The sequence below is a fragment of the Spinacia oleracea genome, chromosome 2 (assembly GCF_020520425.1).
Source record: "Spinacia oleracea cultivar Varoflay chromosome 2, BTI_SOV_V1, whole genome shotgun sequence".
Taxonomy (NCBI): domain Eukaryota; kingdom Viridiplantae; phylum Streptophyta; class Magnoliopsida; order Caryophyllales; family Amaranthaceae; genus Spinacia; species Spinacia oleracea.
In genome coordinates, this window is record NC_079488.1 from 103,955,984 (window position 1) to 103,979,166 (window position 23,183).

At 34.9% G+C, this 23,183-nt stretch overlaps 2 protein-coding genes across 3 annotated transcripts; both read right to left on the reverse strand.

Moving 5' to 3' along the window:
- Positions 1 to 13,303: 13,303 nt before the first annotated feature.
- Positions 13,304 to 15,911, reverse strand: LOC110788646 (trans-cinnamate:CoA ligase, peroxisomal). Its single transcript, XM_021993286.2, has 2 exons — positions 15,546 to 15,911; positions 13,304 to 14,846 (listed from the first exon to the last, which is right to left on the reverse strand). Exons 1-2 carry the CDS (start codon positions 15,732 to 15,734, stop codon positions 13,356 to 13,358), a joined length of 1,680 nt encoding a protein of 559 aa, XP_021848978.2. The 5' UTR covers positions 15,735 to 15,911; the 3' UTR covers positions 13,304 to 13,355.
- A 2,097-nt stretch (positions 15,912 to 18,008) lies between these two features.
- Positions 18,009 to 22,214, reverse strand: LOC110788654 (uncharacterized). 2 transcript variants are annotated; one of them, XM_021993299.2, is made up of 4 exons: positions 21,453 to 22,214; positions 20,807 to 20,902; positions 20,543 to 20,610; positions 18,009 to 18,351 (listed from the first exon to the last, which is right to left on the reverse strand). In XM_021993299.2, exons 1-4 carry the CDS (start codon positions 22,077 to 22,079, stop codon positions 18,228 to 18,230), a joined length of 915 nt encoding a protein of 304 aa, XP_021848991.1. In that variant the 5' UTR covers positions 22,080 to 22,214; the 3' UTR covers positions 18,009 to 18,227. The 2 variants fall into 2 exon arrangements, with proteins under 2 accessions (XP_021848991.1, XP_056693580.1); XM_056837602.1 differs by lacking the exon at positions 20,543 to 20,610 and having other exon boundaries at positions 18,216 to 18,351.
- Between the last annotated feature and the right edge of the window lie 969 nt (positions 22,215 to 23,183).

Sequence of the window (23,183 nt, forward strand, 5' to 3'; positions counted from 1 at the left end):
AAGAGAGTTTTGAATTTTAAACCTCTGTTCACAATTTGGTTGTCTGATTACACAGTACGTTGGACACATATACCTTATAGATATTTTTGTAATCAAAATTAATGATGAATAAATTTGTTATTGCACCATTCGGTGTCTATTAATTGAAAAAAAAAACAAATAACGGTACATTAACAAAATTATTTTCATCTCCATTCATGACATGTGTCCATCATAGTGCTATTTTTATCCACCATTTACTTCGATAGTCATACCTACTTAGTAGTTTTATATTTACATCATTACCCGATCACTTAACACCTACTCTGCTATTTAATTACTTTGTTTAGCTAGTCATAACTTTGAGGTTGGTCGTGATCTCCATACTCGTACTTGTCTAAAATTCTCATCCCTATCCCTGTCACCCACGATAGGAACGGTACTCACCCCTCCCAATCTCCTTCATAATGGGTAAAAATTAAAATTCATCCCCGATCTATCACCCACCTGTGTATCCACACTCGCATCAAACCCACCACTGGACTCAACATTTTTGGTAAGAGAGTTTTGAGTTCTAAAATTCTATTACAGAGTCTTCTACAATCCCAGTTTTTAATCAGAATAATTGAGTAAATACATAAAACATTATAACTACTATCTCCGTCCGAATTTAATCGTTGCAATAGTATTTTCAGGAGTTTAATGTGATAAGTTATTATGCTTATATATTATAATTTAGTAGAAAATAGGTATGCTAGGAGATAGTGGGATTTTTTTTTTTTTTAATATTATAGGGTTATTGTGGGCATTTATTAGAAGTCTTATAAATCATGTTTTGGATTTTAAAAGGGTAATGATAGAATCAAGTATAAGCGATGAAAATCAAAGAGCGACATAGTTCCACACCAATTTCCGTTATCCAAAATTGCCCAAAGATTTTTTATTTATTATATTACAATGTAAAATAAAGACAAATATATTACTCATCAAATGATCAAAGACAAAGAAACTTATAATATAAAATGAAACTAAAAAACTCTTCAAATTATATTTTATTTAAAAGATTAAGGAACTATTAAGTAAAGAAAAAATTGATTCCAAAAATACAACCTTTAAGCTATCTACTTAAAGGTCGATTTTACGTTTATCTAAGAATAACACAACCTTTTGGACCTATTTTCTTTTAAAAGGCTTCCCTCTAAACCACAAAAATAATTTCATAGCCTCGGCCAAATGCATTTCTAGAAGCCTTTCATTACAAATGGATTCCATAATTTTCAATGTTCCCAATTTTCACCCTCATATATGGCATTACAAGTATTCCAACCTTTTATATCATTAAGAGTTCCATGGATGCGACGATACTCAATCAAGTAAGTCAATCAAAATACCTCCAAAATGGTTCATGAACACCTTGAGGAAATGAAAACTTTGCCATTTTTTTATTTGAAAATGAAAAGAAAAGAAAATGAACTAGATTAGTGAAATAGAATGAAAAATCAAACAATGGTGCCTTCTCTGGCAAAGACGCCATTTTGACAAGCGATTTTCGCATCGTTGACGAATACCACTAAGTCAAACAAAATTCATAAACTCCTAAACAAACCAACTATATTGACTATAGTGGCAAGTATAGGGATCGTCCTAAGAGAATGGATTCTTTGATTTTTCAAGCTAATTGTATCCACAAGCTAGCTCAAACGGAAGATGTATGTATGTATGTATGTATGTATAAAGCTATTGAAATCAAAATATATGAAATATGCATGAGTAAGGAAACTCTAGAGATTTCGGGAATTTGCAAAGGAGTTCGAATTGGGAGTTCTGGAGATCCTAAATGCTCATGAAAAATGAATGAATGAATGCAATGACCAATATATGGCTTCGAATACCTTTCGGTTTCAAGCACTTCCCAACTATATCCTAATGTAGCTTTCGCTACATTCAAGACTTGAAGAGTAGAACAAACAAGCCAAAGTAATGCAAGCTACGAATCACACTTTCGCGTCAATTCGAAGCAAAACACTCCAACATTCTAGAAATTTAGGTTAGCTAATCCTAAACTAACTAGACATGGAATCAAACATCATTTAATCAACTTAATCACACTAACAATCACGAAATAATCTCCAAAATCCTCAATTCTACATCCATAGATTCAACCCTAATATCTAGATTATAAACTATTCAATAAGAATGATTAGAACTGGGATTAAAATAGAACAAAACCAAATCATGATTCTAAGTGCAACAATTAAACTAGCTCAAACATTAAAAATCAGAAAATTTAAATAAGAAAAACAAACCAAAAATCCAATAAAATTCAATCTATGAAATTAATCCAAAATCAAACAATGAAATCAAAGTATAAACAAAACTATGAAGAAATTAAATAATCTAAGAACAAATTAAAGAAGAGAGTAAAGAATTATACCATTGAAGCTTGAAATTGAAAACAAAAAATGTTGAGAACTTGAAGAGCAATATGAAATTGAAGGAAAGAGCTACGAATTTGAAGTAATGAAACATAAATTTAAGGTTTGATTTGTGGAAATTTGAGCTATAAACTATCCCAATGCTACCCCTAATCTACGTGCTAATCATCGTTGCTCTACTCTTACTCGCCCAAAAGAAAAATAAAGTCTGAACCTCCCTCAATTCGCAGCAACAATCGCCTTAATAAGGAACTGCAACTGCAAGCAGTGCGGGCGCACCAAAGCTAAATTTGACAAAAAAAAATAGTAGCTTCTGAAAAATAGCCAAAAAGGTACTTCCCTTCCTGTGCGGGCGCATCTCTTTGCAAACATGATTTCTGCTAGAAAAGCAAAAAAAAGCACTTCCTTTCCTATGCGGGTGCACCAATTTGGGTGCGGTCGCACCTCTCTACAAACATGAATTCTGCTGGGAACTCCTTCCTTTAAATCCTTCCAAGTTTCTACAAAAATAAAATAAACGAATAAAAATGAAATCAAACTAATATAAGGAAAATGGTCTAAACTAAGAATTATCAGGAGTGAAACTATAACTAGAAATAGAAGTAAAAATCTTAAGATAAATGATGAAATAAGAACAAAAACTAGATAAAAATTAAAGGATAAGAAAATAGAGATTTAGAGCGACATAAATGTGGCTCATCTTATCCGCCCTAGAAAACATTAATTTTTGTAAACCCTAAAAAGAGAGAAGTAAAGAGAGAGAGAAAGGAAGCGGTTAGATTAAAGTTTTTATTCATTTATTTGAATAATTAATCAATAATAAAAAATTATGAAATTTGCAAATTTACAAGTATAATAAGACGTATAAAACCACATCGTTTGAGTGTGACAAATTAAGGTTCTTGTAAAATACAACTTGAGTAATTTTATTGGGAGACTAAGTTAATTAAACAAGGAACAAAGCTATCGAGTTAGTGAAAGCAAAAAAAGTTAAGAATTTACAGGTAGTAAGCAAAAATAAAATACGAAAATGATAAAGGTCGGAACATGCGATCTTTAAGCCGTGTCACAATGATAACATGACGTGTTTATGTATAATGATTTAAATTGGAAACTAAAATATATAACCTATTATACGGTTAAAAAAGTGTTTTAAAAAACGTGAAAAGTTAAATGGCAATCGTTTAAGGGCAGAGGTAGTAGCAATTTTTGTAAATCCGAAAAGAGTTATGGGCTATTTGTTTTGAATGAATACAGAGTATTTTCTAAGCCATTGTGGGCCACTATGTAATAAGCCCATCATAGTTAAGACGTGTACCTAAAGCCCAATCTCAGGTTCCAAATCTTCAACAAGTTCTGCTCAATTTGCTTTTCAAACTCTTAAACCCAACAAAAATTAACAAGACCTTAAATCGGCTGCTGGACGAATATGGCTCATTTGGGTATAAAGGGAATTTCGATGCAAGTGTTGGTCAGGCTTAATTTCTAAACTAGTTTTAGGCCCGGGCGATGTCCCGGGTTATTACATTAATAATATTCACAATTATTTTTAATTTTTCTTTTTGCAATGATAACATGAAATATATAATAGCTTAGTGGTAAAAGCTTCATCCTTTGAATTCAAGGTTAGGGGTTCAAACCTTATGCAAATAATGTTTGAATTTTTTATTTTATTTATGTATATGAAGATTATATGGAGTGAACGACCCATAAATATAGCGCCATGTGTCACGTAGACTTTCTTTTAAACGCCTTTTAATATATAGTATAGATTGTGGGAAAAGCTCATTTCAAATATTTTTCATTTTGGATGGTTCGGGTCAATGTTGATTGACTTGATTCAAGTCCTTTTTCAGTCATTGATTTAATTCAATGAGCATGTAACGTCTTCTTTCATATTATACGAGTTTTCTATGCACGCGATACGTGTTTGTAATTTAAAAACGCATGCAAAAGAATAATACTACGTATTTAATTGGTTAATTATATTTTGCCCTTTTTATTCATATTATTTTTCTTAGTTTTGACTATTCCGTGAGTTTAATAAATAACTTTTAAATTGATTCCCTTTTATATTGTAATATAATTTTTTTTTTGTTTAATTTGTTTTGATTTTTCTATAACTTTAAACAACTTCTAATTGTGCCGACATCAGACGTTCCTTTAGATGATAGAGATTCTCAGATCCAGTTTAATACTGTACGGGATACTCCCGTAGGCCCAGTTCTATACCAGAATACCATATTCTAGTATTTTGGGCCCAGAGAGTAATAAAGGCAAAGGCCCAATCCATGACTTAATAATCCATAAAATCCCTATAAATACTCATTTATGGGGGAAGGTAAAGAGGACAACTTCTCTACACTCTCTACTCCCTCTTCTCTGTACTCCATCTCTTTATGATATATTACTAATGTTGGGCGTCGGAGGCCCCGATCCGGGGAACCTCCCTCGGATTCGGGGTTTCATTTGCAGGAAATCACCTCCACGTTCAAGATACGAAGATACGACCACACCACCCGATTCCAATACCGGAACAATTGGCGCTAGAAGGAGGGGCACAATAACATACCATTGTGCCCAGAATCTCCGAACATAAAATCCCATTTTCATCCTCTCAGATCTACAAAGAAACAGGTTAAAAGCTGTATACAGAATACATAAACCCATCGCAATTCGACATCCACAAATAAGCAAAGATAAAAATAAAATAAAGAAAAGACCAATGTTGATTTCTCTCCTCAAGCACAACGTGCCGCTTACAAAAAAAAAGCCACTGCAGACTCTATTACCCAAAATAAAAAGCCATTGCAGAGTCTATGACCCAAAACAAATTACTCCCCAAAACAAATTCAGTCTCAAATTCATAAATTTAGAAGGGTCAGATCTAAAAAACTCAGTTAAAAGAAGAAAAAGAAAAGGAAAAGGCAAGCATCAAAGTAAGGGTAAAGGGAAGTGCATAATTTGGGCATAAACATAGCAACACCGACTAAGTGTTGGTTGCTGAATTGCTCCGCTAACGGCAACGCTACCAGAGCACCGATACCAAAGATATGCTTCCTCTCTCCTTATTTGTGTGATTAAGATGATGTTTTGACTATTGAACGCCCAATCCATGATAAACGTACCCATTACTTGCCGTTTGAAATGACCTGACCCATTGCCGACTGTATTATTGCTGGTAAAGATTACCTGATTAGTTTCCGGCTGTATAAATGGCCGGTAACGATTACCGATCGCGTTATTGTCGGCTAAAATTACCTGACCCATTGCCGACTGCATTATTGCCGGCTAAAATTACCTGACCCATTGCATTCCTGCATTATTGCCGGCTAAAATTACGGACTCTAAAATTATGCTGAGGTAAGTGTTAAGATTATGCCTACTGCGGCAAGTGTTTAAAATTATGCCCGATTGCGACAAGTATTAATAACTATTTATTAGCCCACCTGTTAGCGAATAGAATAGTAGTACAATTAGGACTACTATGCTAGAGTTATACTAGGATTCAAAACAGTATACATAGCAATATTAGTTTACGTAGCTTTACAATATTAGTCTCCTAGTTTAACTAGCTTTAGGATTCTATTTATTTGTACGCTATATATCAAATTATCAACTGCTGGGAAGATCAATAAAAACACAACTGATTCTAAGATCTCAATCTGATATTTGTCACCACCCCAAGTTGACCTGAGATTAGTTCTGTCAGCATGCACCCTCCCGGTAATAATCGGTTCCAACCGAAGCCATTTTTTACCGACTGACAAAAATCACAGTATAATCTACAAATTATAGAGTAACCTCTCAATACCTATTAGGAAAAGTTTAACATTGGGTGAGCACTCATACGACATTCTTGCCGGTCTAAATTTACTACCGAGCTAAGCTTGATGTATCCTTAAGAGCAAAAAGAAGAAGGTGCGGGAATATAAAAGTTATTCTGCGCATCTGAAGTGTGACCCAATCTGTGTTCTCAGTGCATTAAGTACGTTTCGAGTGATTGGTTTAATAATGTTGGGAAATTCGTGTATCTTCCCTTCTGCTTATGAAAGTTTTGTTTTGGTTGCTTGCTGGCTGCTATCGGCCTACGATTTCTGCCGGCTAGATTTGATGAGTCATACTCGCTACCGGCCTGTTTGAAAAGTCATACTGCATACCCTCTAATTCGTTCTCGGCTCTGTCTGTAAGATATTTTGTTATGATGATCTGAGTGCATAAATTGCCATAAATGTGTATTCTCGAAATCCCATACCAATGTGCTGCATACAAACATTTTAATCAGCTACCGGCATGAACCCGATCTAAATTTTAATACCAGCCCAATCCCATTCCATTATTTCATTTGCATATTCTGCCATTCTTTTTAAGAAGGTAAAAGGTGGCTAGTCGGTGAGAAAATCTACACCACTGATAGTCTAGTGTCATTGGAGATTGTTGTAGGCGTCTGTCAGCTATTTATCTGTCAGTCCTCAAGAGACTATCAGTCATGCAGTCGGCAGTGTATTAGTAATTAAGTGTATACACCTCTAGCCGGTCTAAGTTTGTTACCGGTCCACATCCACAATGTCATAGTCTCATGCCAATGTCATACCAGCCTAGTCATGCTTAATATTGTTTAATCTGGTACTTTTTATCGCAAAATTTATATCTGCCTAATATGGAGCTTGTATTGAGCTAACCTTTTGGAAGGAAAGTGTTACTTTCTGTCGGCAGATTTCATGTGCCAAATGCATGAGATCATCTCGAGGAAATTTTTCAAGGAAATTGGTAGTCATTCTATTTTTATATTTATGCTACTTGCTTGCTGCTCGTATAGTCGTACCTGCAGTTTTCTCAATTGATGGGCAAAGAGTAGCTGAATTTCAGTGTTAAAGATTCATCCTTTATAGTTAATGACTCCCGTCGTCGGAGTGCGCATCTTACCGGCGCATAATAACAAACTTATTAGCTGGTGCATAATTTTATTGTTTTTGGTTCGCTACCCGGTAACTGTTGCCATACTAATAAACTAATTAACCGATGCATAATAGTGAACCTCTTTTTTGCATAATTAACAAGTTGAACAAGTCTCTTGTACCCGTCTAAATTGCCGTCGTATAAATAGGTATCAGCCTAATTTGAGGAGCTATATTTGCAACCGGCCTTATTCAAAGTTATGCCGGATGGCATGCCATCGTATTTAAAGAAATGCCCAATGGGCCCATACCCCTTTATGTTTTATTTGTTGCCAAATGCGATGTCTCTTAATTCGATGCCAGTCATGCAATCAACAATCCGTCCAGACATGAATTGTCTACCGACCAAATCCCCGCCAGACTCGGGGGAGCGAGTCATGTTGTGAGAGTTTTCCAAAATTCATAATCTAGTACCATTTAATTTACTACCGGTAGTTTTCTACCAGTCTTATTTACAAAATCAAAGTCCATACCGATTTTTTTAAGCGGCATCGACTTAATTCATTTGTTGTTATCAAGAGTTTAAGTACTCCAACTGTCTTGTAAGTTCCCAAGTGTTTGTTGAGTGTATATTATGCACCATCTTGTAATAATGAATACCAAGGGTCGCCTACTTTGCTACCAATTACTATTTTTATTTCTTAAAAAGTCGAGTATGTATATTCTTAATTAAGTGGTAATAGGAAGATGCAACCATTTTATTTGCAACCGGCATTTTAAACAGCCTAAGTTATTAGATGGTGTTTGGTAAGACTCATAAGTTCAATAGCCAGAGTAAAGCTAATTTATGATTTAATTGTAAGATCGAGCAATCATTTGTGATTTCTGTCCAAGTATGAAAATTTTCTGCCAGCGAAATCCTTGCCGGGCTTTGAAATGCAAATCATAGTATAGAAGTTTTTGAAAAATCACACGCATACCATTTATTGAGACTATGTGCTACTGTCTAAAGGGATGTCGGTCCAAGAGTGGTAGTGCCCATACCTTCTAATTTAATCGGTGATTGTACTAGAAATAAATTTAAAATAAAATAAAATAAAAAGTCTTGCTTCCAGTCTAAATTGCTAGCAGCCTGCAACTCTGCAAGGCCATACCTTGTACCAAGCAGCTTTGTACCACACCTAAACATAAGTGTCAATCACAATCTCCCTGTCATACCATAAGTGTTGATGAAGTCAGACTTAGTCTATATTTTTATTGAGGAATAATTTATGCTTCCCAAGTGTCAGGTTGAAGTTAATAAGAAGATTTATTGTTTGCAGGAGCTTCTCATAATACAATTGTTGGGTAATAGCTCTTGTCATCGAATTTATTACATAAAAATGTTTTGGAAAAAAGGATATTCTTACCATATAATTTGCAACCGGCCTATTTCTTGCCGGTCCCGTAAATATGTCGATTACCAAGGGCTTAGCTCACTCACCGTCAAGGATAGTATTAAGCACTCTAGTTTGTGAATTATACAAGGGTCGCAACTAAAGTCTGAATATCATGGTATATTGCTACAAGTTGTGTTGGTAAAGGGTAGTAGTAGCGTACCTATTTTAAATATTGCTGATAGTAATAAAATTTAGAATCTTATACCCATTTGCTAGTCATGATATCAAGTTTTTTACAGATTCAAAAGCATAGTGCATTCATATGACGGTTAAAAGTTATTAAGAGTCTCATTGTATACAATCCCATTTGAAAGCGGAAAGTGGCCAACTTCAGTTTGTATGTAATTCGTTTGATATGTATGACATAGGTGTTTAATCCAACCATTGCCTCGCATTTTTCGAGTTGAAGTCTAGTCAATCCCATGATAACCTATGGAAGACATTTCATCATTTACGGACGTAAGCAGAAAAATTCTGTAAAAGGGATAAGCGTGCAACAATTACAACACTTCATCGTGCGCTGAGCAGGAAAACTCTGAAAAAGATAAGCTTGCAGCAATTACGATAAAAGTCAGGAAAGTCTCCCTAAATCCTTGTTGCATATGCTTGATGTTAAGTATGGTTATACGTGATTATATGCATGAGAAAGGAAATGTCGTATAATTATTCATTACACTCACATGAAGTGTGTGGTGTGTGGCTGCATGCCATTCCTAAGGCACAAAATCAGCCTAAAAAGAAACAGGATAGCACTATGATATTTAGGTGTTATTTTGTTCCAACTAGTACTATGTTAGCTGGTACCAATCATGGTGTGCGTTACAGCGACTCAAACATAGAGGTATCAAATTTCCCTAATGGTTGGCCTTTACAGGCACTACTAATTAGGTTAAGGTCCTAGCAATCGAGCCAAATTCTCTCTGTTGTTGACTAACTTGGCGGTCGTTTTGGAATAAGTTTATTAAGATTGACATGTCTAAGTGCCAAACACGTAAAATTAGTCATACGGCCAATAAAAATTGAGTAAAAGAAGCGTTGCCTAAACACTATATGTTTGATGAGTCTTTCACAATGTTATCCTAGTTTGGGTTCAATAATTACCTAAAGTCTCCTATTGTAAATGTTGGTAATTAGTAAATTAGTATCATTACGAAGGTTCAACCAGTATTAGCCCTAATAGTTTTATACAAGTAGGAAGACTTTAAGGGGGCTTCGTACCGCCATTAAAATATTGATTGAAAATGAAAAGCAAGACTACAAAGTTAGAATAATCATAGCATCACCAACACCTTAAATCAAAGAAATCCCAGTAACTTCCACACCACTATTTGCGTGTGGTAAGTAGTTCATGGTTAGAGATTGTTTAAAAATCTATTTTCTTCCTTGAATAAAGAGTCTTGGAATTCTCCTTATCAACGTATGTAACAAACAACTTGAGGGACTAATGAATAAGTGACAAGACTAAAAAGAAGTGTTTTGAGTCTCTTGTTACCAATGTTCAAATTCACCACTTAATTAGTTTGTGGTAAAATGGCCCACGTATAATAAAAGAAGTCTCTTGTAAGCCGACCGCGTCACAACTTCGAATGTGTCATTGTTTAGTGGGTTTTAGCCATGCTATTAAAGTAGTTGAATGTGTGTTTGTATGAATAAACGTCTTTACATAAGAAAGAGGACAACGAGTGACAGTAATACTGCTCATATGCAAAATAATTTTAGTTCTTAAGTCGACCATAAACTCAATGTAAGTCTTCGAAGGAGCTAGTTAGTGTACTAGAGTAAAAACTAATGATGTGTGCAATCCTTAAGTGTCATTCAGATTGTCATGGGCTCATAAGAAGAATAGTAGAACAATTTCATGTAGTTGCGATAAAGCCATGTGTCAAATCGTATTGTTGTCCTTCTAGTCGACCATTTAAAGTGTTGCCAGATTGTATTCTATTGATAAGTACTTAAACTACAAACCTAGGTTTTCTAACGATTTCTAGAAGGTGACTACAAATTGATTAGTCGGGATTCAACTATTCAAACACTCATTCATATGTCTGTACATACACATAAATATTTGCTAAGATAATGCTCATACTAATAAGTATCATACCAAAAAGATAGAAGTGTAAGCTTCACGCAAGATATTATGGCACCATGCTAGTATGTCATGGTGTTAAAATACCATCGCCTACCTAAATGCATATGCTACCTTTAAGTTTCACGATCAATATTGTCGAGCAAGAATATAACATAAAGTTAACTCTTTTATCAATCAACTATCGTTACTGGTTTTTGAGATGCATATAATAAGCAAATTTAATAGCTTTGAGAATGTGAATGAGTATGCAGTATGCTAAATACTTAAATACTTAATGCTTAAGGACATTGTATAATCTCACATATGCATTGATTTGGTTAATTATAATTATCACCTTATATTCTCCACAGCAAGATTGCAGGTGCTAAATAGCCGGTGTGTTTGAAGTAAGTAAAAGGCCGACATCGCATATCAAAGGTGAAATATGGCAACCAATAAAATGTATGGATGTGATCAGTAGCTTTGGGGAAAATAAATGCCGTAGGGGCACTCCATTGTGAAGCGTAGCAGTCCATAAGGAATGGATGTGATCAGTAGCTTTGGGGAAAATAAATGCCGTTAAGGGCACTCCATTGTGAATCGTAGCAATCCAACGAAATGTATGGATGTGATCAGTAGCTTTGGGGAAAATAAATGCCGTAGGGGCACTCCATTGTGAAGCGTAGCAGTCCATAAGGAATGGATGTGATCAGTAGCTTTGGGGAAAATAAATGCCGTTAAGGGCACTCCATTGTGAATCGTAGCAATCCAACGAAATGTATGGATGTGATCAGTAGCTTTGGGGAAAATAAATGCCGTAGGGGCACTCCACTGTGAAGCGTAGCAGTCCATAAGGAATGGATGTGATCAGTAGCTTTGGGGAAAATAAATGCCGTTAAGGGCACTCCATTGTGAATCGTAGCAGTCCAACGAAATGTATGGATGTGATCAGTAACTTTGGGGAAAATAAATGCCGTAGGGGCACTCCACTGTGAATCGTAGCAGTCCATAATAAAGCAATGATAAAATAAAATATGAAATATAGTGTTGAAAAAAGACCGGCAAGACATATCAATGCAAAAAGGAGGCTAGTCATCCTAAAAAAATCAAAGGGGCTAGTCGTCCTAAAAAAAAAAATAAAAAAATCAAGGGGGCTAGTCATCCTAAAAAATCAAAGGGCTAGTCATCCTAAAAAATCAAGGGGGCTAGTCGTCCTAAAAAATCAAAGGGGGCTAGTCGTCCTAAAAAATCAAAGGGGCTAGTTGTCCTAAAAATTCAAAGGAGGCTAGTCAACCTACAAAAATCAAGGGGCTAGTCGTCCTAAAAAATCAAAGGGGCTAGTCGTCCTTAAAAATCAAGGGGGCTAGTCGTCCTAAAAAATCAAGGGGACTAGTCATCCTAAAAAAATCAAAGGGGCTAGTCATCCTAAAAATTCAAAGGGGCTAGTCGTCAAAAAAAAAAAAAAAAAAATCAAGGGGGCTAGTCATCCTAAAAAATCAAAGGGCTAGTCGTACTAAAAAATCAAGGGGGCTAGTCATCCTAAAAAAATAAAGGGGGCTAGTAATCCTAAATATTAAATACGCTAGTCGTCCTAAAAAATCAAGGGGGCTAGTGGTCCTAAAAAATTAAAGGGCCCAATCGGCCAGAGCAAACAAATTACATTATTATTTTTATCTGCATATCTTCGCCTCATGAGCAGGTAATATCAGTTCTGAAGTAGTTCCAAATATCAACACAGAATCAAGATATCCGCCCATTCTGCGAACCTCTGCAGATAAGGGGGCTAGTTGTACGGGGTGATTACTTTTTCAGAGCAAGCACAACAGTCTAAGACGGTTGTACTTACTCTGAGGGGGCTAGTTGTACGGGATACTCCCGTAGGCCCAGTTCTATACCAGAATACCATATTCTAGTATTTTGGGCCCAGAGAGTAATAAAGGCAAAGGCCCAATCAATGACCTAATAATCCATAAAATCCCTATAAATACTCATTTATGGGGGAAGGTAAAGAGGACAACTTCTCTACACTCTCTACTCCCTCTTCTCTGTACTCCATCTCTTTATGATATATTAATAATGTTGGGCGTCGGAGGCCCCGATCCGGGGAACCTCCCTCGGATTCGGGGTTTCATTTGCAGGAAATCACCTCCACGTTCAAGATACGAAGATCCGACCACACCACCCGATTCCAATACCGGAACAAATACGGAATACAGAGTACAAAGTAAAAAAAAATCTATAAACCTCGTAAAGTGTAAAAATTACAGAGTAAATGATGACAATACAAACTGATATATATTTCTACAACATTGCTTAGCTGCCCAAATCTCTAGCCAGTAACATGTATTGATAAACTTCATTAGCAAACTCATTATCAAGCTAATCAAACAATCAAGGCTTCACCAATGCCAATCCCGAACAAATAAAAGCGTACAGAATCTCTAATTAATTAACAAACTAATCACACAAATACACAATCAAGGCTTCACCAATGCAAATTCTTTCCAATTAATTAATTACATGCATGTACTAATCACTAAAGACGTGAGACGATGTGTTTTTTATCCGATTCAAACTCAATGTTTGAGTTTGGTACATCAAACTTCTTTGCAATTGCACGCAATGCTCCCTTTTGAACTTTTCCAGTTGAGGTCTTTGGGAGCTCCTTCACAAAACAAGTCTTCTTAGGCACCATATAGCGAGGAAGATTACATCTACAATACATTAGTATCTCTTGTTCCGTCACACTTTTATCTTTTGCACTTTTCACAATAAAAGCACAAGGACTTTCGCCCCAACGTGGGTGAGGCATTGCAACCACCGCCACCTCAGACACTTTTGGATGTTGAAATATCACACCTTCCACCTCCACACTACTAATATTCTCCCCTCCTGAAATAATCACGTCTTTTAATCTATCTTTTATCTCTATATATCCATCCGGATGGATTACCCCTAAATCACCCGTATGAAACCACCCATATTCAAATGCCTTAGAAGTAGCTTTCTCGTTCTTAAAGTATCCCTTCATTATACCACTACCACGTAACACAATCTCCCCTATTGTTTTCCCATCATTTGGCACACTTTGCATTGTGACCATATCCTTTACACTCACATCTGTTATATTTAACACACTAACCCCTTGACGAGTCTTTAACCGAGCTTGTTCATCCAGCGAAAGGCGGTCCCACTTCTTTTGCCACTCACACACCAATGCAGGACCTGTCGCCTCCGTTAGCCCATAAGCGTGCACCACATGAAACCCAACCTCGTTCATCTCCTTCAATAGCTTCGCCGGTGGAGGGGCCCCACCGGTGAGGATATTAACTCGGGACGTGAGATGCACGCGCTCATTATTAGGCTTCTCTTCTAGAAGAATCTTCAACACAACAGGTGCACAACACATGTGTGTAACATCATGTAGTTGAATGCTTTCGTAAATCAAAGAGGCAGTTGGGTAGCGTATGCAAATATTAGTCCCGCCACGTGCCGCAATCCCCCATGTAAGAGTCCATCCATTACAATGAAACATTGGTAATGACCACAAATAAACCGGTTGTGATCCCATTTCCCAACCTAAGAGCATGCTTAATGTGCTAAGGTACGCTCCACGGTGACTATACACAACTCCCTTTGGTGAAGATGTCGTACCAGATGTGTAGTTTAGTGAAATTGGATCCCATTCATCTTCAATCTTTTTTGGTACGAATTTTGCATTTCCTGTTGTAATCAATTCTTCGTAGTCTTTGTATTGATGAGAGTCAAGATTATCCATAGTGATCGAGTTCTCGTTCTCTTTAATAATAACAATAGAAGGTCTGTTCTCTAAGAGGCGAATCGCCTGGTAAGCCAAAGGGATATACTCGTAGTCCACAAAGAAGATCTTAGCTTCCGAGTGGTGAAGAATAGACTTGATATTGTTGGCATCAAGTCTTGTATTGATGGCGTTTAGCACACATCCTGCCATTGGCACTGCAAAGTGCATCTCGTACAATGCTGGTATGTTTGGGGCCAATATTGATACCTGCAAACAATCAAGTTAAAGAGGAATTTACCAAATATTATAGTCATTGGGTTTTCAACAACAAATCTACATCTGAAATAATATGGTTATCCAAGATTTCAAGCGCAAAACCTAGCTTGTTTTTTTTTTTAATGGGGGTACAACCGTACAAAGAGCCATGAAGCCCAAAGGCGGCATCGTAGTCGGAATTCAATCCCATCTCAGAGGACAAAGAGTAAAAAATTGTGAAATTTGTTTATCATAGGAAAAACTTACGGAGTAAAAACTTTTTTCAATTGTGGTCTTTTATGGGATATTAATTAAGCACTATGCATAGAAATGATCATTGGAGTGGAATTAAACAAAAGAAAATTGTTTTTTTAATCATAACGTGACCGGCACACGCAGGTCAATGCCGGAAAGTTGGAGTCAAACATCGGAAAACATGGATAGAGGTCCCATTTACAACAAAAATCCTATATTAGGTCATCTCATAATAACTTTTTATAAGGTTCTTTCTCATAATTTTTAGGACATTAATGTCATTTCTCACGAAAATTCCTTCTTTTTCCGATGTTTGACATCAAATTTAAAACCTCTATCCATGTTTTCCGATGTAGTACTAGTCTGTTTTAAATCATACTGAAGCAAACCATATTGTACAGTTGGAAATGAACGATAATGAAATGAGCTAATTGAATTGAACTGAACTGAACTGACCACATTATTCTTGGCTAAGCCAAGGGAAAGGAGGGACGAAGCAAGGCGGCGGCAGCGGTCATAGGTCTGGTGCCAGGTGAAGCGAGCTCCACCATATATGATGGAGTTACGCTCAGCATAAAACATAGCAGCTCTTTTCAAGAACGTGATTGGAGTTAGAGCTGTATTATTTGCTTCGCACTTGTTCATCTTTTTTTCTTTTTTTTACTTGTATCTTCAGTATCAATTACAACTTACAAGTGGTTGAGAGGCTCTGTTTTCTTCAACCCTTTCTTTTTTTTGTACTCCTGCTCTTTTCAATTTATTACTCATTTACTCCCTTCGTCTATAAATAATTTAGTTTCTACACAAGACTTTTAGCATGGTGAAAATCTTGGAATAGGTTTTCTTATACTCAGCAGAGCATAGTCGGATAATAGCCAAAAAAAAAAAAACTAGTATGGCCCGGACGATGTTCCGGGTTATCACGTGAATGATGTTTGAACTTTTTGAGTTAAGCTAATTAGATGTTTCGGGTACTGGTACTTGCCTTTTGAGTTTTTCGCCATTTAGATCTGTACATTTTTCTTTTTCACCCTTTAAGACCTCAACTTTACTTTCCGACAAGTTAACTCACCTCTAAATATAACATAATTTTTTTAAAATAAATTGAGATATGTTTGGATGATTTTACTAAGAAATATGGAGTAAATGCATAGCTAAAAGCCTACAAGCTTAATTACTGTTATTACGTACATAAGGAAAAAAATGAGTGGCTTTTGGAAGTTTTGTAAGAAACAAGCTACATGCTTGGTTGTTAAAAAGAAAAACAAGCTACATGGTCGGTTAATTGTTAAAAAGAAAAACAAGCTACATGGTGTTGCAGCTAATAATTAGAGTGCATTCTATTTACTTATTTTATTTGTACTTATCTGAATTTACTTATATTTTTCTAACTTATTAGAATTTGCCAAAATTTATTGTAGTTATAAATTAATTGTACTTGATCAATCCTTATTTTTTATGAACTTATATAGACATATTTTTCCTGAAATAAGGTGAACATAATATAGTCTTAGGAGAGTATATAGGTATAAAGTAATGAAGAACAGAGATGAACACTTGTAACATTTGTATGGTATATATGAATTTTACTTAAACACAAATGTAAAAGCGTCTAATTAAAGCTCGACTGTGTAGAAATATAGTAGCATATGAACCAACACCTATCACATGTTAACTAGCTCAGCTACGCATGTTTTCGATTGAGCCACTCCAAGCGCGCATTTCGCAGTTGATGGGGCTCGATCGTGTGATCTTCAAGTCACAAGGTGAGTTTCCCACAACTCCACCAACTTACGGTAGTTAAGCAAGTTTTAACATGTTTTTATAGTTTTATACATCTCTCTCAGTTGAGATTTTTTCCGTTCCCAAGTCTCGAACCCGAGACTTTGGTTAAGGAGCAAGAAACCCTTAATCACTCATATCAACCTCAATTGATAATCCCATATTTATTTTGTATAGATGATTACATAAGGGTTTGTCCATTGTTTCATAAGGGGAAAATGGGATAATAATGCAATGCAATATACGTAGTATTTACTTAAAATTGACATAAAAAAAAAACACACACACACAAGATTGACATAAGCCAAATTGAATTCAACACTGCCAAAGCCAGTAAATATTGTTGTAGATGGTAAATGTAAGTGAATTGTCGCATTCTTTAGTTACATATTTTTTCAACTGCCTTATTATTAACTGATGTAATTACGTAAACCATCTACAATTCTTACTCCAGTATTTATTACGAGTCCTCTGTATGGCCTGTTTTACTGTGTCTGAACAATTTCTATAAAATAAAGTCTGACCGATTAATTTTTTTTATTATTATTATTTTTTGTCCGGTTTGTTTTGCCACATTTTCGAGGGGATTATTAAACCCACAATAATGTGAAAAAAAGTAGCACGTCCAAACAAATTTCTTAATCGAAAAAAGTAACATAACCAAGACATTAAGCACGTCGATCATTCTATCCCAAATTGTTCTCTCTTCCAAACAAAAAGGTCAACTTCGAAGTCTAATGTGACACTTCAAAACTTGGATTATTCCTAAATTAATCAAAGATGACGCTGTTTTTGGAAGATAGGGTAAATGTTAGATTATATTTTACAAATTTTCCAAAAAAACAAAAATAAATAGATAAATAGTGGCATCATATTTTAAAATTTTAGTATAGATTCAATGTTCATTGCTTAAATATATATTATTTTTAGCAAATGAGCATTCACAAAGCAATTGAGCGATATAAATTCGCTAAAGTTTCATCAATAAACATTAGACTTGGGTTCGATTCCCGTAAGGGATAGGTACTCATTATCGGCCGCTATGAAATCAAACCAACACATGAACAAATACACGATATTGTAGAGCCAGATTTGAAAATTCCAATATTATCTCCGACCTCTTCCACAAAAGATGAGTAATCAAACAAGTGCACGATCTTTCTTTTGGACATTAGTTGATAAATCCATCATACTTCAATGGCACATAGTACGAGTGTACGACATACTACGTACGTATATCGGTATATGCTTAGGAGTTACAAGTTACATAAAATTTGGCGTTACAGGAATAGATCGATCTTTTGGACATGTAAGATGTCTAGGTCATAATTAAATATATATTACAAGACTTAGGCGTTAGGAGCTAGCCAAGGAGGCTAGTATTTTGATGAGGCATTTGTTGAAGGCAACGGGACTTTCCATTAGAGCTAGGTGACCAGCATCTTTTACAACGTGAAGCTCAGTCTTTCCTCCCAATTTTCTGCAACATATTATTCATCAATTATCGTTAATACAATTAAATTTAGACGTATAACAATGTAACATCACTTTATTTTTCAATCATACCGTTAACTAAAAAAGAAAATATCAAAAAAGCCTTACTCAAAGTGGTATTATTCGCCCAAACCATACACTACAAAAATTTGTATCTTTAACGACAACCTAATTACGATGGGTCAAAAATCCCGTCGTAAAAGCCTTTTGCGACGGGGCTAACAACCAAACAATGACGGGAATAACCGTCGCAAATGTCTTTTACGACGGGTTTACGACGAATTTACGACGGGATTTCTATTAACGACGACCCCCTTTTATGACGGGTTCGCGACAGGAAATCCCGTCGTTAATCAACGATTATTGGCCTTTCGCGACGGGATTTCTCGTCGTTAATAGTACAATTTCTTGTAGTGATATGTTTAATTCACTTGTTTATTATAATTAGTATGTTGTTCGAGTGATGCGCCGGATTGCTACTTTGAATAATATAAGTATGTTTAACTTTAAAAAAAAAAATTGCGTAAAAAGATAATTTTTTTATATTTTGCCAAATGGAAAAAATATTCAAAAACCACAAAATTAAAGTTTCTAAAGGTGTTATTTAATAAAATTTAAAGTTTCTTAATTAATATAATTAATTGCATTGTAACAAGAGAAGTAAAAATTAATCACTCATCTTTTAAGTTAAGTATATTTGGAATAATAAAGCACAACGAACACTTGACTAAGTTGATAATACTTATTATTCAATACTTGTTGGTCACAAGTTTGAATCTTAATTGGTAATAACACATTTTTATTAATTGTCACGATAGCTGCTAAATATGTGACATGACACAGACACACAGTTCTAGTCAAAATAGGGTGACACATGACACGTATACTTTTTTATAAACACTTTTTATGACATAAACCCTCAATTCCGTTCATTTAACACAAATCAAAGTTTGAATGTATCATAACTTTATTAATTCTATTTCATTACGAGTAAATATATTGGCATATGTCCTATAGTAGTATTTTGTTTGCTAGAACTACATGTAATACTATGACATAACTTACTAACTTAGTGATAAAGTCTCAAGTGTTGCACGAACTTAAGGTCATCAGTTAAAGTTTTGTAAAAAACATACTACTCTTGGTTATGTGGATTAATAGATTATAAATGACATAAAATAAGACTCAATAAATAAGTAGCGCGTTACATAACAGATAAAGTTGATTAGAAACGCTTTCTAACTAAGTTGAATAGTCAACATAAAAATAAATTCCTGTTTAATATTTTGTTTTGAGAGAAACGTTAGAGGAACAATGTTAATAAATGAGATCAATGTCTGTCAAAATCCAATTTAACATGACATATATGGTTGAAAATTGAAATAGCTAGATAAAAAACAAAGGTAAGTACTCTCTCCGTATTTATTTAAGGGATACACTTGCCTTTTTCGAACGTATTTATTTAAGGGATACCTTTGCTTTTTTCGGATGTATTTATTTAAGAGATACACTTGTCATTTTTAGTAACTTATCAAACCCACCATCTAATTAAATAATATAAATTTAATATATCCTATGTCCCACCACCCTATTAAACAAATAATTTCAGAATTACACCCCACCTCCACCCCTCTAAATGACATGGTCCCCACTTGTTTTATTATTAAAATATCTACCCAAACTCCACTTGTTTTTACTAAAGTAGTACTCCCTCCGTCCCATAATATAGTGCCCGTTTGACCAAAATCACGGTTATTAAGGTAAAGGATAACATTGATAATAAAAACAATAATGATTTGTACTTTCAAGATAAAGTACATGTTAGTTGGCAAAAATGGAGAGATAAATTATAGATTAAAGGTGTGTACATAATAAATAGGCCTAAAAAGGACAAAAATCAAGCACATGGGTTGAGTAAAAGTCAAAAAGTACAATTTTCAAAGTAAAAATTAATGGTTTAAAATAGAAATAGGCACATCATTTAGGGACACCATTTTAGGAAAACAGGCACTATATTATGGGACGGAGGGAGTACTTTATTTATTCAATTTTTCATTTTAATAAAGTACATGGCCAATTATTACTTTATTTCATTCAATTTTTCTTCTTAATATTCGTGTCCGGTCAAGTATATCCTTTAAATAAATACAGATGGAGTAAAGGGGAAAGGATCATACTCTTTTAGGTTGTTAACCATGTCCATGTTGAAGATTTTGTCTTCATTTCCCCATAGTAGGTATATCCTCTGAAAGTAAAAGTTAAAATGTTTTAATTGGAAATATTGCTATGATTAATTAAAACTTAAAAGAAGCTTGACTTACAATTACTAAAGTGCATGTAAATGATGCATGATTATTCTTTATTTTTATTTTTTTAATATTCATTTATTACAAATAAAATTAAATAATTCCAGTAAAAATAACAATACTCTTATTGCAGACCTGTTGAAATTGATGGGTGGGCCCGCTGTCATCTTCATCATTGACCACAAGAGCTTCTAGTAGTTCAACTCTCTCCTTTCTATTGCCAAACATGACCTGCCATTACCATTCACAAGTCAAAATTTGTATAGTTAATTTTAATTTATTTAATTAAAAGTTTATTGATCAAACGGCTTTAATACGGAAATAATATGGAGTACAATTTTTGTTTAGAGGTACAATTTCACTTTAGTATAGATTCATGAATATTGATACAATGTTTATTTAGAGGTGTTCCGATTGTGGACTTGGAATGGTTAGAAGACTTAACCTGTGATTGTATGTATCGCTAAATACTACTCATAAGTGCGTACTATATTAGATAGAAAAGATTCGTGAATTCATACAACATACTGCGATGAACGAGCTTGGGTTAAATAATAGCCCCAAAACCTATCAACATAATACTAACACATTCGAAAAGCTCTATAATCAATTCCTTTAAAATAGCAATACATGCAATTACTATATGTAGATCACTCTTGCTTATTTTTTCGACACTTTTAATATGTAATACAAATTTGTTACGTAACCATCATTTTAATTAATGAATCAATTAAATCATACGTAGTATAATAAAAGAGGGAGATCCAGAAGAATTAAATACCTGAAAATAGTGTTTATAGACAAAATTAGGCATCCAAGTCAAGCTGGAAGAACCAACATCAAGAAGAACCTTAACACCTTCAGCAGAAGTAGGCATTAACAATTCGGGCCAAGAAGAAAACCCTATCTTCTCTAAACACTTACTACTAATAGACTCCGACAAGGAGACAACCGCGCCACTAACCACCAATGAAGCCACCAAGTGAGGGTGGTGTTGCGCCATTTGGAACCCAACAAACCCACCGTAACTAAACCCAACCACCACACATTTATCCTCAACACCCAACTTCCTCAACCCTATTGCTAAACACTCTGCTTGAAACTTTGGAGATCTATCAGTTTTGCTTGTGTAGGACCCACCAAAGAAGAGGAGGTCAGGGATAAAAATGGAATATTTATTTCTTAGGGCTAAAACTTGGAATTGCCATGTTAGTAACCCATCTCCTGCAAATCCATGGATAAGTACTAGAGGTGGCTTCTTCTTCATCTTCTTCGTGTCATTGTCGTTATTGTTAACCCAGAATCGAATTACGGTTCCTGGCTCGATCTCTACTTCCTTGGATTGCATTCCTGCTAACTTCATCACATAGTGTAGAATGGACAGGTATAAACTCACTACGTTCACCATCTCTCTTACTCTCTCTCGGTTTGAAAGTTGTGTGTATACTATCTAATACTTCTACCTTCTTTTAGCTAGGGCAAATAAGTTTTGTGTACACTAGCATGTGAAAACATACCGTAAATAAAAATAGTGTAACTAATATGTAACTTGAAAAATAGTGTAACTAATATGTAACTTTCATGAAAGGAAAATGGTTAAATGGTGCAAGTAAAATAACCGGAGGGAGTAATACTTTATTTAGAAGAAAAAAATACATAGTAGCTAACACTCCTAAATAATTAATACGGAGTACCCCATACTTCGTAGCATGTAAGAAGTTGCTACATCTATCAACACAATTGTACTTTCAAAATTAAACACGTATTCTAACTCACTCTATTCACAACATAACATTGTAATAAATCCACATATAGTTACCCAGAGACTTTATATCCTTTAACACGAGTTCTACGCACATGGTTACGAACTTATGATCTCCAATTTTTTTTCCCAGTGTTGTACGTGGATCCCAACTTACCATCTCCCTATCTCTAATATATTTCCCCATTTTACTAATCAGTTTGTTCTTTTGAGTTTGCTACATACCATTTATTGTATGTGATTTTCAACCATTGATGTTTTGGCGTAGTGGTTAAAATTGAGGCATGTGTACAATATGTTTCAGGTTCGAATCCCCCGACCCTATTTGTAATTTATATTGCCCTTATGACTCATAAAATAAATTACTTAAATATATATTGATTACGAATCTAACAAGATATCACATGACTACACTACGTACGTACATTGAGAGAGTACACTATTCCATACGTATTAGTTAAAGGTCCAAATCCACCATTCCCCTTACACTTGTTTTTTCACAGTTTCATTGCATATATATACTAGCTTGACCACTAATATATTTATTTACTCATTTGTAAAAGTTATAAATAAAAAATGATTTATCTCAACATACTCATTGACACGAATCAAACAAACCTCAGTTGATGATATATTGACATTCGCACGAGCGAGCATATTCAGTCAAAGAGTTTCAAACTTTGATTTCAATAAGTAGAGAGTAAAGCGTAACGATTAATTCCGAAATGAAGATGAACAATGAGATGCTGA

What these genes read in the sequence shown, in the direction of transcription:
- LOC110788654 (XM_021993299.2), bottom strand. Translation starts at nt 22,079, where the DNA reads ATGGTGAACGTAGTGAGTTTATACCTGTCCATTCTACACTATGTGATG. An exon ending in TCTATAAACACTATTTTCAG is followed by an intron (nt 20,903 to 21,452) that starts GTATTTAATTCT and finishes TGGTAATGGCAG; the next exon opens with GTCATGTTTGGCAATAGAAA. An exon ending in ATGGTTAACAACCTAAAAGA is followed by an intron (nt 18,352 to 20,542) that starts GTATGATCCTTT and finishes AATATGTTGCAG; the next exon opens with AAAATTGGGAGGAAAGACTG.
- LOC110788646 (XM_021993286.2), bottom strand. Translation starts at nt 15,734, where the DNA reads ATGAACAAGTGCGAAGCAAATAATACAGCTCTAACTCCAATCACGTTC. An exon ending in GCTTAGCCAAGAATAATGTG is followed by an intron (nt 14,847 to 15,545) that starts GTCAGTTCAGTT and finishes GATTGTTTGCAG; the next exon opens with GTATCAATATTGGCCCCAAA.